The sequence below is a fragment of the Rhamphochromis longiceps genome, linkage group LG9, assembly GCF_057381845.1.
Source record: "Rhamphochromis longiceps isolate RC_006_pf linkage group LG9, R_longiceps_female_GT1.1, whole genome shotgun sequence".
Classification (NCBI taxonomy): domain Eukaryota; kingdom Metazoa; phylum Chordata; class Actinopteri; order Cichliformes; family Cichlidae; genus Rhamphochromis; species Rhamphochromis longiceps.
Window position 1 is genome coordinate 17,776,577 of NC_140565.1, and position 15,549 is coordinate 17,792,125.

Below are 15,549 nucleotides of genomic sequence, written 5' to 3' on the forward strand. Positions count from 1 at the left end.
AATAGAGACTGGGGGGGGAATGACTTTAGTTCAATAGCTGACTCAACTTTGTGCAAATAAAGAGTTGAATTAGTGGGAAATGTGCAAAGAACACTGTTAAACTCCAGTGACGGTCTGTGTGGTATTTCCTACACTGTTACACTTTAGTTTGATATTAAAAACAATATAAAACCCCAATAGCACACATATATGGAAACTGGTGTAGGTAGTGGTCATGTGAAAAAGAAGGTATGGAGTCTTTCACTTCTACTTTTTCAAATATCAGGACATAAAAATAATCCAATCCTTAGCTGTTTTAAAAAATTACGTATGTGAAACAAGATACAACCTATTAGACTGTATCATTATTTCCACCTTCCACAACAATTAGAAGGATAAGTAAGTGTGAAAGCAGAGGTTTCAGCAGTTTTTTTGGTCTGGAGGGGTTTTCTCTATATAAAGAACACCGCACAGCTCAGGCTTGCAAAGCTGCATTTGAACAAACCACAAGACCTCTGGATTTTTCCCATAATAAGCAGAGAAACCCAAACACAGCTGTCAGCACGGTGGTGGTGCGGTAATGATTAGGGCTTATTTTACAGCCACAGGACCAGGACACCTTCCAGTCACTAAGCAGACCATGAATTCATCTGTAAACCAAACTATTATAGAGTCAAATGTGAGGTCAACTTTCAGTCAGTTAAAGCTGGACTCTAACTGGGTCATGCTACAGGATAACAATCTCAAGCACAGCAGCAATTCTACAACAGAATGGCTGAAAACGAAAAGAATAAGTCAAAGTCCAGATCACAAACTGATTGAAATACTGTTGCAGGATATGAACTGTTTAATGTAATCATGCATAATTGCGCCGTATGTGGTGTGGACCAGAATGTTTCAACACTGTGGAAAAAACCCCCGATCTGGTCACAGCGTGGATAAAAACTGAACACAGCGATTACACACAACAGCAAATCTCTTTTATTGTAATGTTTGACAGTTGGTATTGGAAGTTCATCTCATGCTGAATCACATTATAAGACCATTGTAAAACTTTTTTTTTTGGTGTACTCAAGTTGATGTTGCACGGCCACCTCTTATCCAGGAGACTCCAAATGCAGTATTTAAGCTGGATGTACAGTAGGCTGGAAAATACACTCATCACTCCACACTGGCTGCATGTACAGTATATACATGCATGCATACATACATGCTTATGATTTTCTAAAATACTCTTACCACATAGAAGGTCTTTAAACAGTAAACTACTACAAGTAGAAGATCTTCATTTCAATAAATGATGGAAACTGGAAGTATAACTTTGATCAAGATGTGGTTTTTAGGTGACTGGTCAACAACAGGACCACACTGGCCTACACATCAACCACTAACCTATAATGCAGCTCATCCTCTAAGGTAGGTTATTCACAGGGTATCAGCCACACTTGCAGGTCACAAAGGAATTGGCAGTGATGAAATCTGATGGTTAATATGTCGGTTTCCACACCGAGTTTCTCTCTTTACACGTCAGGTGAAGCTAAATGACATGAGAAAAATAAGTCTCTTCGTATTTGCGAAAATCTCCCAACATTTGCTTTAAATAAATCCAGGTTTGAGCCATGACTCATTTAAGTTTTGGTCTTTTTCAGCAGCCTCAAAAAAAAAAAAAAAAAAAAAAAAAAAAAATTGCATCACTATTAGTAAATCCTGACCTGGGATCCAATCCGATTTAATTAGCTCCTTCATAGAGGTCTGGGGTGATTGCATGAAAACTACACGAGGTTAAAAAAATAGACTTAGGATTAGTAAAGTGCACAAAAACAGGTTCCTGAATATGATCCATGTGCCAAAAAAAGAGAAAAAAAAAAGTGGATGGATTGATGCACAACTTTCAGTGACCTGGAGACTCTGCTTCTTTGACCACATTTTCCTCTGCCGACTTATCCAAACCCTCAACTGTGTGTGCCACATGACTTCCTATTGTATAAATAAGGAAAGAAAATCAAGTTAAAAACTTACAAATCACTAAAAGATGAATTAAAAGCAATCACGTGTCAGTGCCAAAAGACAAAAAAAAGCCAAGGGAAATTGTGCACAATTGTACAAATAAACTAAAAGCCTGTCAAGTATCTTCTCTTACATTTAGCTTCTAATTCAGTTATTTTCACTAAAGTTAAAAAAAGCAAAAGCACATAAAAAAAGCAAAACTTTGTTCAAACTCAGAAGACTATGAGGATTAGTAGTACCACAAAATAGATACACGCTGACCCGATGAAGCATTGTTAGGAATAAAAAAGGGCAAAGATGCGAGCAAGTTGCTTATCCACCGTGGCGTGCTGGCAGGACGAAATAGGAAGTGTCGAAATAAAAGCTGTAATCCCACTTTTTTTTTTTTTTTTTTTTTTTTTTTTAAATAGTCCAAGTGTGATCCCAGCAGATCCATCGCATTTAGCAAGGGTTTTTTTTTCTAAGCAATACATGGTGCTGGTGTGGCTGAAAAATGACACGACTGCAGTACTCCTACTGCAACCCTGCGTTTTCCTCCATCCGGTGTTTTGCTGAGAGGACAAACTGACTAAAAAAAACCCCAAAAAACTTAATTACGATTTATTGATGAGCAATTCAGATTATGCGAGTGCATCGTGGCTACTCAAGCAAAGTCTCTTATGATCATTGGAAAAGATAAAAAAGTAATAATGATGATGCTACTATCATTTGAATCACAGTGAATACACAACTCATTTCCTAAGCATCCGAGAGATGCTCCATTTGTCTGTTAGTAGTTGTTAAATCAGGACAAAGAGCAAATATATTTGATGAGGGTTAGTACCATTTGTTAATGGTCTGCAGGTGGCTGGTTATCCTCTAAGCGTAAAGCTAAACAAAGTTGAGTAAAAAAACACTCAACTTTTCACTTCTAACATCGTCCCTTTTAAATGCTCTTCAAGTTCCAGCCTTCAAAGGCGGGCTTTTTAAAAACAATAAATATGCCATACGTTACCAGAAGTAAGGCTCGCTGTCTTTTTCATTAAATAAAAACATGACTTTTAGAAGCTTTAAGAATAAAGTGTATGCTTCATCCATTGGTTCCTATTTCCCAAGCTAAAAACGCAGGGCAGCCAAAACAAGTCTCTATGCCAAGGGCACACCGACCTAATTGTGCGTTCAGTGAAGAGTGTATCCGAAAGGAAGGAAGTAAAACCTCCTCCTATTCTAACTTGCACTCAAACTAACCCCTTTCTCCTGACTCTGCCTGTGTGTGGCGAGAAAGAAACAGAACACGAGCGTTTACTGAGAAAGACACTCAATCAGCAGGGGGAGGGGAGCTTATTCAGCTGCACAGAGCAGTAGCCTAGTCAGCAGCAGGCCAATGTGAGTGAGACACAGGAAGAGATGGCAGTACTGCTAGAAAGTAAACTTGAAGAAATGAAGTTCATCTTTGTAAAGGTTCACGAGAGTAACCAGATATTTTTAAAGGGGTCGGACACTGGGGGTCTTTTAAACCTCGTCTTACAGCCAGTGGTGAAGCCACGACAGTGAAAGCTACGCTGATGAAGGCCATTGCCATTGGGTACCGATATGAGTGGAGGACATCCATCCTTTCAGAACCTTTAGCGACTGGAATGTGAAAGCAGGTCTAATCCTAACCCAGGCGTTTTACCCAAGGGCAACATTTCATCGTGCATGCTCTATGCAGAGTGCCGGCATTTTGGCTCCCTGGGGAAGGCTTTGCTAGCGAGCTGGGCAGAGTTATCTGTTGGCTTTGTATTTGGACTTGCTGGCATCACGTGGCTCTTTGCTGGGGTTGCTCCAATCGTCCGCCTCGGGGCTCGTCTTATAATGCCTCCACGCCGACTTGTTGAAGACAGGCAGACGCTCAAAGGACTCACTGGACAGAGCCTTTAAATAAAGAAACAAGACATCCAAGTCAAGGAAAAGCAACTTTGACTTATCTTTATTAGAGGAGTTATTATCATTGTTTTTATTACTTGCCAAGAGTTGGATGGGTCTAAATAACCGTGAAGCTGGAGATGATTAGCTTAGCTCAGCATGAAGACTTTGAACACTGTTTCTGGTGGCTTCCAGCTTCTATACAGTTTTGTAGGTAATAAAGTGATGAGTCTAAGAAATCTTAATATTTGAAAAGTGATATGCAAGGTGTTTACACTGCTTAAAGTTTTATGCTTAACTAAGCTACTCATCTTCTGGCTTAATCATCACACTTTTTATTTGGGGGGGGTGCCTAGGTTACAGATACACATATTTTGCAGAACATCAGCCTACATACATACATACAGCATGTAGTTAAAATCGGTCAAGTCAGCCTCAATCTGTCCACAGTTAACACACCGCTCGCAATTAACACCACATTTACTCCATCACAGTCAAATACCAGCTTGCAGTACCAGCATAGGCCAGCGAGTATACTGAAACGTGAACTACTAGGTTGATTTTTTCATTAGCACCTTGATGTTCATAGTAGGGGTGCAACAATGCTCGTATCGATATTGAACCGTTCGATACAGTGCTTTCGGTTTGGTACGCATATGTATCGACCAATACAACATTTTTTATTTATTTTATCAACTTTTCTTCTGACGATGCTGTCTGTGTTGAGCGCTCAGTGAATCTGCGTTCGACTACTCCGCCTAGGCTGCACTTTCGAGTGCAAATCCACTGAGCGCAGCGCAAGCTAGCAAGACAGAAGCTAAGCTCGTTGCAACATGGCAAATTGAGCCTCCCCCACCCTCATTCAGATCTGGCCTTTGGAACTATTTTGATCTTCATGTGAAGCATGACCCTGATGGTAAGCTCGTCATGGACAAAAGTAAAACAGTATGTCGGATGTGCCACGCAACGCTCAATTGGTGGGAACTAGTGCATTAGCGCAGTTAGCTTGTTAACGTGTTGAGGCCGTCCAACACTCATTAACGGCGATTTGCTGCGTTATGGCGTTAACGTCATTTTAACGAAATTAACGCTGACAGCACTAGTGGGAACACAACGAATATCACTGCACATTTACACCGACATCATCCTAGTGCAAAGACAAGTGGAAGCAGACAAAAACAACAAGCATTTATTTTGGAAAGAACCATTTCTCTGTAATAAACTCTCTTTTCCAAAGATGAGTGATTTCTCGATCAGATAGATTTTTTATTTTGTTGTTTCAGCAACATTACATTTAAAAACCGTACTTTTGAGTTAAAATATACATTTATAATTTTAATAAATGACAAATTAAAAAGGCATGAACATTTTTTGCATCGAAAAAATATCGAACCGTGACACCAAAGTATCGAACCGAACCGTGAATGAATCGTTGCACCCCTAGTTCATAGGTATCAAGCTATATACCAGATATTTTTACAGTATTTGACTGATTGAAATGAAGACTTTCAGCTTTAGTTCAATGGATTTAACCAAAGTATTGCATTTACTGATGAGGAACCACAGCACCAAATTTTCAGTCTTAAAAATAACTGGACATTTGACAGGCAGGTAGTTTTCAGGTGAAGCCTGTTCTCTTGTTACTCCATGACAAACATCCACAATCAGTTGTACAACAATCTGATACATTCTTAAACAGAAGAAATTCATTGGTCATCATCAAAAGGCCTGAAAGACCACAGAAGACAGCTGACATGGATGACAACAGAATTATTTCCATGAGTAAGAAAAACAACTTTGCAACATCTAACCAAGTCAAGAGCACTCGAGGAGGTAGACGTATCATTATCACAGTCTACAATCAACAGGCGCCTTGAATACAGAGGTTGTTGCAACTAAATGTAAACCTCTGCACTCAAGAACAGGAGGGCTGGGTTAAACAACCTGCACAGATCTGGAAACAACAAATCTTTGGACAGATGAAATCAAGAAAAGCTTGTACCAGAATGATGGGAAGAGAAAAGGAAGAAGAAAAGAAAAAGTTCATGAGGCTCACCGTAGTTCAGGGCCAGCCACTGGTGTTTATTGACAATGTGACTGCTGGTACGAGTGTTGGGATGACCTGTGAAGTGTACGGGGCTATACTCTGCTCAGATTCAGCTCAATGCTGACGGAGCTTCGTTTCATGGAGTAAATGAATCAAAGCAAACTGCAAAAGCAACCCAAGAGTTTCTCAAGGCAAAAAAAGTGAGCTATTCTTTAATAGCCAAGTCAGACACCTGACCTCAACCCAGCACAGCATAACGGTCAGTTATTAAAGACTAAACTGAAGCCAGAGACTGCAGTTGGCTGCAGTAAACTCATTCAAGACTTTTTCTATGGTATCGATTTAAAAGTCATCAAAGAAATCATCTCACACAAAAACCCCACAGTACAGTTCGGCCATCTGCCCAGAACATCACCTTTTGTGGCAGAATCCACAATCGAAATTACAATTCTCCTGACAGATTTAGTAGAACTCGTGATGACCTGATTGGCTGTGTATATGGCTGCCTGGATGCAAAGCCCGTGACTTGAACTTCAAGCTAAAATCCCAGCCTATAAGTCTCTGCATACTCTTTTGACAGCTTCATGCCTGATTAATGAACCCAGTCCCAAAAAAATAAGAGAAAGAACTCTTACTGGCACTGACTGACATCAACTCTAATTTCACTTTTGCTTCGCCTATTTTTACCATAACCAGTTCCATCTCTTTGCTGTCAGCTCTTACTGATGGCAGGTTACAACCCAAGACACCAAAATGCGGCACACAACACCGAGTATCATTTTTCCCCAGTAATCTATCTCAGGTGCCGTTCAAATAACCATAAGATGATCACACAAGTGATGCATGAAATAATAGTAGGGAAAAATCCTGGAATAGGAAAGTTTGAACAGCAGGAGGGGCGGAAATAATCCCAAACTGTGCCAACTCAATCCCAACCAGCACAACTGAGGCATTGTAGAGGTCAAGGGTTCATTTTTTCCCTTTAATTCATCACCAATCTGTGTCATGCCTTACAGATCTTTGCAACACTCAAATTTGAATAGCTCACCTTCAGATAGATGACTGCATCCGTGCCAACTCCTTCCATAGAGTACAGCTTCAAATCCCCTTGGAAATATCGGGCATACAGCCTGGAAATTGGTAAACCGTAGCCAAAACCAGCCTGTAAAGTAAAAAGAAAATTAATGTAAAGTCATACCATATAAAAAAAACCCAAAAAAACCCCGCAGGAGCCAAAAGATGCTTTTGATCACAAGGGTCGATATTGATGCGATTATATGGTTGCAGGTACCAGTGGGACAGCTCCTGGCTCCAGGCTCGGTGTCGGGGCAGTGGAGTACATATAGTTGAAAAGACGGTCTATCTTCCTGAGAGGGACTCCTCCTCCTCTGTCGCTGATCTAGACACCAAAAGGATAAGGACAATGGACAAATGGAACAGCTTAAAGACAATAAAAGCTAAAACACCTCTAAATAATACTTTAATGATGCAAATGTGTGTCAAATTTACCTTTATCGAGAGATCCTCTTTACCCAGAGTGACTTTTGTCTTTACTGGTGGTAATCCCTCTTTACTGTTCTCATGAAGCTCCACTGTGGCTCTCATGGAGTTCTGCAAACACCCCAAGAGTTTATTAACTCAGCTCAGCAGCAGCCCTTACAGAATTATAGTCCTGTTACGGATTAATTGCATTTAATTAGACCCGGGCCAGTTAGGTTAGGAGCACTGACACTGGCCTGCCTACCTTAAAGAGCTCAAATAACATGTGGAATAGATGAGAGGGCACATACACCACTTGGATGGGCCTTTTGGGAGCCTTCACTGCAAAGAAAAGGAGCATGAAAACTAAACACACACTAAAAAGCAGCTTCTTTTGAAGTAAATGAGGTGGTGGATCAATACAGGACTAAATCTGGCCCCAATCTGTGCCCACAAGCTCTAAAAAGACCGGGTAACATGGTTGTAGTTTTTGCAGTGCTGTGACTAATTGCAGAGGAGATTGCTTAAACTGCATAAATGCACAAAAGCACAAAGCATTCTTACTGTTAAACTCCTCAATCTTGAGCTCGGGAGCGGCCGAGTAGTACTTCTCGCACAGCATCTTGGCGGTGTCGTAAGCATCTGATGGAAGAGGCAAAACAACATAAGTCAGACCACAGAACGGCACACATTTCTGCTCACAGGTCACTAATGCATCTTCTGTCCCTTCCTGAGTCACTGAAAGTGCAGCGCCAGACCCACGCTGCTGAATTCCTTTAAAACTATCATTATGTAAACACCCCGCTCAGCAAAGATTGATACTCTTTTGTTTGATTTGTGTCACTGCAGAGAGCGGCCGATGTGATATAAAACATAGCTAATCCCCGCTTCCTGTGAGAAGAATGAATACATTTGCTCAGTATAACAAAATAAGTCAAACATAGATAGAAAAATATTCCCTCTGACTTGAGTGAGCATGATCATGAGGAATTACAGCATTAGGAGGATGAAGACACAAAACAAATTGTATGCCCAAAATGCTGCCTCTAATTTGATTACATGTAAAGCTTCGGTGTCATTTTGTTACATAATTACAGTGCAAAATATAACATTTTATGAAATCTGGCCTAACAAACTTTACTGGACTGGTATACAATCAGTTCATACCAAGTTTTCCTTAATAACGACTCAGGATCTCACCAAATAAACCTTGAATTTTATATATTTCAGCTGCATTTTACTCAAAATTATTGCTTCATGTTTATTGAGGGTGAAGAATATTTGTCTTTTTAGTAAACCAGGTTAAATCGGTCATGTTAAATAACTCCCAAACTTACCATTGACGACTTCTGCTACGTTGCAGTTCGGATCAATGCTGCCTATGTGTTTGGGATGTGCTGGGTTGGTATCGTTACCAAAAAGGAGTGCTGAAACACAGACGTGTGGATATATAAACTTCAGCTGCACAGACGGATCCCAACGGCTAAACGACATAAATGTTTTGGGGGATTTTCGGCGACTCACTGTGCTGGTTGATGAGCATGCGGAACGAGATGCGGTTGGTGTAAAAGCGGTCCAGGAAATACTGGACGTTGCTGCTGATGAACGGGTCAAAGCCGAACTTCTCCTTGTACTCGATGACCCCCTGAGCCATGGTGGGAACTACATCGTTGTGGCGGTTGCGGATCTCAATCAAAAGCTCCAGGAAACTAAAAAACAAAAAACAAACCAAAATAAAAATCACATGAAAGAAGAAACATATTTTATATGTGCACAAAGAACAAGCCAGAACTTTAAATGTGACCATGATTTCTCTGCACAACGCAGCACAAGAATGAGGATCTGCATTGTTATTTCATTCTCCCTGAACAATTGTTGGAAACATGTTCTCTAAACAGAAAGACCCAAGCACATTCCTGTCTGCGTTTATCAGTGACACATGGCTGTTTAACAGACGGGCATTGTTTTTGTATAAATACAGTGTTACCTGAGCAGTCAGCAGAGATCTATGTGCACTAAGAGGATTAGCAGTGTTAGAGGGACTCTAATCTTAATGACATAAGTATAGAACAGCTGGGTGTTGTAAAGCTTTATTTACTGTACATACAGCGTGCTTATTAATTTTTCATACAGCTAACATCCACTCACTCGTTCAGAGTATGAGGGTCCTCTGGCTTTCTGTTCTCGTAATCGAGCAGCTCCACAAAGCTCTGCATGTACCTGATCAAACAGACAGAGGTCAAAAGGCAACTTTTACACATGCTTACTAACAATATGGCAATAAACCTTAAAACAAGTCCTGCTGCCATAAAGGCTGCCCTTTGGCAGGCGCACAAAGAACATTTCTGGAGGGAGTGTCTTACCATTTTTGCACGAGTTTGACAGAGGGCTGGCTAAGCAGTTTATCGGGGAGAAGGTTGACCTCTCTCATGGTGTTGGCCAGCCGTACGGGCAGCTCCTTACGCAGGAACATGAAGGACGTTTTCTCACATGCATTGTCCCGGCCTGAGGGAAGCAGAAGTGAGAGGCACAGATAAAGCCAGGAATATTTGAACGCTGACAGCAGATTTTTTTAAATCGAACAATCCATATGAGACTGAAATACAGAGTTTCAGCTTTAATTTAGTCAAAGTTTTGCATTAGCCATTTATGAATAACAGGTTTTGCGGGTTTTCTTATGAATAAACCACCAAACCAAAATAAACCTTTTAGATAGGAATAACTTTAGCAATCAATCAATGACCAAATTAATAATTTGGGCCACCTTAAAAAGAACAAATGCACTGCAAGCATTCAGCAACACTGAAAAACCTGAAAGACCACAGAAGTCAACTAAAGTGGACGATCGCAAAATTATTTCCACGGTTATGGAAAACTACTTTACCACATCTAAGCAAGTCAATATCAAAATGAAATATAAGGACTGTTTTAAATACTAAGATTAAAATCCTTTGCAGTCAGTGACTGCCTGAAGTCTAGAACCCCTGGAGATCACCTAAGGCTGCGTTTCCTCCCTCAAGATGCTTCAGTTGCTGCTTCTTCTTGAGTCTTTCTGCCCTCAGCTTGGTCTCCAGTAACTAGATTATACTCCAGTAAAGTTTAATCTGACCCTTCTGTTCTTAACCTGTGGTTTGCACCTCGTGGTTAATGCAGAACTTCAGTTAGAACCCTTTGAATTGTAGCTGACAGCCTAGACTTGAACCATATTAACTGCTTGATCCATTGTGGTGGTGTAAAAAAGGCAAAGATAATAAAAAATGGTGTCTTTGTCCAAATACTTATAAACTTAACCGCATATGTGCATCTTCCAGTTTAGTTTTCTCTTGCTAATAAATATCAGCTTTCTTACACTTTCACAATCCTGTTTATTGCCATCAATAAAATACCGTGATTAGAGTTCTTTGCTTGCTTTGGCAATCAGAGAGGCTCCCGGCTCACTGGGATCAAGGTCAAATGAAAGACAAAGCTTCATATAAGAAGCTGCTTAAAAAGCAAGTGTGCTGAACTCATCTAAGAAGAGCACTCGGTTTCAATATCCAACCTTTAACCTGATATCTTAAACTTTGCCATTTGACTGCAGCTGTATCCACGTGCGTGCCAACATTAGCTCGAAAAGTTCACGCAGGAAAATTTGCCTGGAAAGAGGGACGGGTGGTCAGGGAGACATTAGAGGGACTGGCGTTTTAGATCTGTTGTGGGGGAACTTAACATAAAGTAGAGCCTTCTAGAGTGTGGACAGTGCTGCCCTGGGGACGACCTCAAAACTCTCAACACAGAAGAGACGATCATGACGTCCAGTGTTAGAACTTGGGATGATCACGCAAGAGGAAACGAGGGAAAAGCTGGGCCAGACTCAGCAGTTTAAAGGGGGAAATCTTGTGAAATGCAGAATGAGGAAGCTTGTGCGTGAGAACACGGAAGCCCGTGGCGACTATCCCTGGATGACGTCTAACGTGCTCCAGAGTGAAACACAGACACCGATATGTTTTGGCTCTCTTGGTGCCAAGCAGGGGTTCTCCTTAAAGCAAACAAGTGCGGCACACTTGTTTGCACACAGTAACCATTCTACATCCACAGCTGCGAGAACAAATTACGCAACAGACATGCCAGCGTTTAATCAAGAGGCGGATTAAGGAAAGCCTTGAGTGCTTCTGCATCATTAATAACCGTCGTCTTGTGGCACACATTGCGACTGGTGTGATTTCTACATGTCTTGGTGCAATAGAGGGGAACTGAAATCGGGGGGTATTAACCAGAAATACGTTTAAAAAAACATCAATCTGCAATGACTCATGCTCTAGAGCGACCTCACTAAGACACAAGTGAAAATAAATAAAATGACTAAAGGCTTCCTGAGCATCTTGGCAACAGGAGCAGGGCTGCTGGCCCCTCCACTGCATACGTGCTGCTGTGCCAGTCTGACTGAGAATACCTGCATGCGTTAGGGTGCCTGTCAATACTTGTTTACAACGTAAACAAATCCGCACAGGACAGAGGACCGTCCTCTGTTTATATGTGGCTGCTTCACTGCAGGCGATCTCTACGTTTAACACACCTGACCGTAAGAAAGTCTAATGTTCCCTTCTATTAATAACGAGCCGGGGCTTGCGTGTGACTCTTCAGGTCCACAGCTGCGACTGATGAGATGACAAAAACACACAAAAGGGCCTTCCACCAAATCCTCCACCCTCTACAAGTCATTAAAGTCCTCTAAAGGTGCCAGGCGATGCCTTTACTCACCGAAATCCAAAAACTGCTTGATGGAGAGCGGGGACGGTGAAAATCTGGAGTAATACTCGATTTTGGGGTTGCTGTTTTTCAGCAAAGACCAGAAGATCCTCATATTGAAAGTTTTAGCGATGATGTGAGAGAGAAGAAATTAGGAGAAGGCGGACAGATGCTCGGACGGTGCGTTTCTCCCAGGGGCGGCCACATTTCCACCAGCCACGGCGGAGGAGACGATGCGACGCGACAGAGCCAGCTCCATAAGGTTACAGGATAGGATACAAGCGACAGGAACGGCTTCCTGGATCTACATTGCTGCACGCTCAGCTCTGCAAATCCCCTCGCAGTGACGTGACGACTTCATGCCATACTTTTCAAAGTAAAGAAAGAATGCGCAGTATATTTCGTAATATTTTATACCATCTATAGGGCAACACTGCAAGCTGCAAGGAGGTGTAAATTGGAAAACCTGGCAACAACATTTATTAGTTTTATATAATCAAATAAAATGATTAATATTTATTAAATCAATTAGCATATTGCATATTTCATTTTCTGCACATACTGTATATATTTAATTCTGTATATATGGTACTTATTTATCTATTGTGTTTTGCATGTATTTCTTTAGCACTGATGTGGGTCAATACAACAATTTTGGTGTACTGTTGTGCAAAGTATGACCGTGCAAGGACAATAAAGAGTTAAACTTAAATGGTTTATTCATTTTAACGGATAAAACATTATGTTCTTATACTTGGGATTATTATTTAAAGTCTCCCTCCCGACCCATGACTTGCATTTATACACAAATTCTGTCGCTTAACAGAAACACCATGCTTTTTAAAAAAGGAATTTACTTAATTACTGGTGTATACGTGGTCTATAAGGGTCACTTATCACTCGTTTAAAATTACAATGACATTATAAATGTAAACCCAAAGCAAATGTCTTTGGACATATCCTTGTTGAAGGTTGTATGAAGTTCGTATTAAAAAAATTATTATTTTTTTTTAGGTAAAATTATTATTTTTTTGTCTTGCAACAGGTTTCCTTTTTGTGTTTTCGCATTAAAAATAAATAATAACACCGTAAACCAATTCATAAATGAAATACTTTTAGGTGTAGTTAAATGTATCCCTGCGTAGAGGCAAAAGCTTTTAATTTGAAGAGCTGATCTATAAACATCCGGTGCAATTGATTTCCATTGACGTTTGTGGACAGCACGTACCTTCGAAAACGTCGACTCAACCGCACTTGGTGCAGGCTTGTGGATTCACAGCCGCGATTGGCTCCAAGAGAGGAGCGACAAATTCGACAATGTTATTGGTCAGAGGCTTGTCAGTCAACGTCATTAACGTCTACATACCTGTTTATCTGTTCATGCGCAGTCAGCGGGCAGTGGATGTTAGAATTGGGGGGTACAGAACGTTAGATTGTGGGTGAAGAACAGGCTTGGGCACCATTTTTAACACGATGTAAACAGATTGTGGTTCTTTTGAAACGAAAAACAAGGCCCTTACTGTTTTTGTTGTTTTTACTGCCCCCTAGCGAGGCAATATTTTAAAAATCTACAGTGGCCAGAGCAATGACTGTATTGGACCAGAGAGCAAACACCACAGCGGAGAACTGTTAGAACATTACCTGTTTAAAATAACCACATGTGAATAGTTAAAGTAGGCCAACATATCATACATTCATGCATACATATGTGCATTATATGCATTTAATAATACTCTATTTGGGCACCTATAGTTTTCCAAAAAAAACCCAAAACAAAACAAAAAACAATCACCTTTTTTAAATTTAATGCTAATTCAACTTTTTAGAAAGACTTTAAAATTGGCCTGCTAGTTATTTCCAATTCTCTTTGTAACCCAGGGAGTCGGAGGATTGCAGGTACGCTGATGTTAAACTGTAAAATGTCAGCATGTAATGGACAAATTTTTTTTAATAATAAATGAATATTAAAATACAGTACTGCACAAACGTCTAAAGCCACTCCTCATTTCTTTGTATTTTGTTACTAAAGTGATTAATAGGTTCAACGTGTACACTGAAATATAAGCAAATGTACTGGAAGTACAGCTGTAACAAGCTTTACTGTTAGTGCTTGGTATGACCACCTATATTCTTCAATACAGCTTAAATTCCGTTAGCCAAGCTTTCTTGTCATTACTTTTAAAGCAGTCTTCAGTTCTCTCAAATAGCATTTAAAGCTCATTGTAAACTTGGTGCCAGTGGCAGAGTGTTTGGGATCATTGTCATGCTGAAAAAGAAAGTTATTGCCAATCATGGTACTCACGGTTGTGGTATAATGAATCAAAATATGACCTTTTATGCACGTGTAATCCGTCCGTTTTGAGAAGATCCGCAACACCGCATCTCCAAATCATGACAGAGATAGCTGAAGACATTCAATGTTGACCATCTCGCCAGACTTCTTCCACATTTATTGACGACGATTCAAGAAAAAAATATTACATTTATTTACTGTCATAAAACCTGCCATCACTAATTTTAAGTCCATTTTTGATAATCTGAAATATTTAAGTACAGCTTTTTCAGAGCCAAACATCCACTGAGACCATTTCTGTCAACAGCAGATGGCTCAGAAGATGCACGTGTCAGGTCTTTGATTTTTTTCTTCCTGTTTCTTAAGAACACGACTTTTAAATACTGTTCATTTGCTGTACATAGTCGAAGACTTGGCGTATCTAAGGGCAGTGTGTCCTAAAAATAGAGAAAACTAGACAAGTGGAGGAAGAAAATACCGTTTTATGCCTGTCACACTTTAAGTTTAACATTTTTTATCGAATCACCTAAAGAAATGCAAACAAATGATATGTTTTGGGAACTGTCTGCTAGTAACAAAAGCCTCTTTTTAAGTTTGTTATGTGTAGATCGAATATTGCTTCATGTCTTGAGTTAGTGAGGCTAACTCAAGACTTTTGCACAGTACTTGATACTTCACTCATCTGAACTTTGGTGATTTTTTAAAACATTTGCTTTGCTTTATTTTTCTGTAGTGTTGTCTTCTTGTAACTGAGCACCATTGCAATGACCTCAAGTAGATGAGAACCAGCATCCATCAGTGAGGATTTATGATGCTGTTCCAGCTTTTTTCCTTTATCTGTTTCGCAAGCGTAAGGAAATCATGCATTGAAATCTCCACAGACAAAGGCTTTCTTTCACTTGTGTACTTTACAAGCCATTACTCAAATGGTATCAAATTAGCCTACATATTTCTTTCAGCAACATCTCTGGTAAATTATGGGGAAATCCCATATTTGTAAAATAAAACATCTCCTAAAACAACCCCCCTGATACCACTTAATTAAGAACATGTTTTCTGGCAGTCAGATGTGGTTCTGTGTCTCAATGCAGATTATGTTTTGGAGGAAAACTAAAGGGTTCTTCTGGGGGGG

At 40.2% G+C, this 15,549-nt stretch overlaps 1 protein-coding gene across 1 annotated transcript; it reads right to left on the reverse strand.

Moving 5' to 3' along the window:
• Window positions 1-937: 937 nt before the first annotated feature.
• On the reverse strand, window positions 938-12,458 carry pdk3a (pyruvate dehydrogenase kinase, isozyme 3a). Its single transcript, XM_085418575.1, has 12 exons — window positions 12,137-12,458; window positions 9,760-9,901; window positions 9,545-9,616; window positions 8,921-9,105; window positions 8,734-8,823; window positions 7,961-8,038; window positions 7,662-7,738; window positions 7,427-7,528; window positions 7,209-7,316; window positions 6,966-7,079; window positions 3,759-3,879; window positions 938-1,956 (listed from the first exon to the last, which is right to left on the reverse strand). The coding sequence occupies exons 1-12, from the start codon at window positions 12,237-12,239 to the stop codon at window positions 1,871-1,873; spliced, it is 1,278 nt and encodes a 425-aa protein (XP_085274701.1). The 5' UTR covers window positions 12,240-12,458; the 3' UTR covers window positions 938-1,870.
• Between the last annotated feature and the right edge of the window lie 3,091 nt (window positions 12,459-15,549).

Excerpts from the sequence above, each read along its gene's own strand:
- pdk3a (XM_085418575.1), bottom strand. The coding sequence starts at position 12,239 with ATGAGGATCTTCTGGTCTTTGCTGAAAAACAGCAACCCCAAAATCGAG. Across the intron at positions 9,617-9,759 it reads GTCAAACTCGTGCAAAAATG|GTACATGCAGAGCTTTGTGG; the intron begins GTAAGACACTCC and ends CTGTTTGATCAG. Across the intron at positions 8,039-8,733 it reads CGTAGCAGAAGTCGTCAATG|ATGCTTACGACACCGCCAAG; the intron begins GTAAGTTTGGGA and ends CTCTTCCATCAG.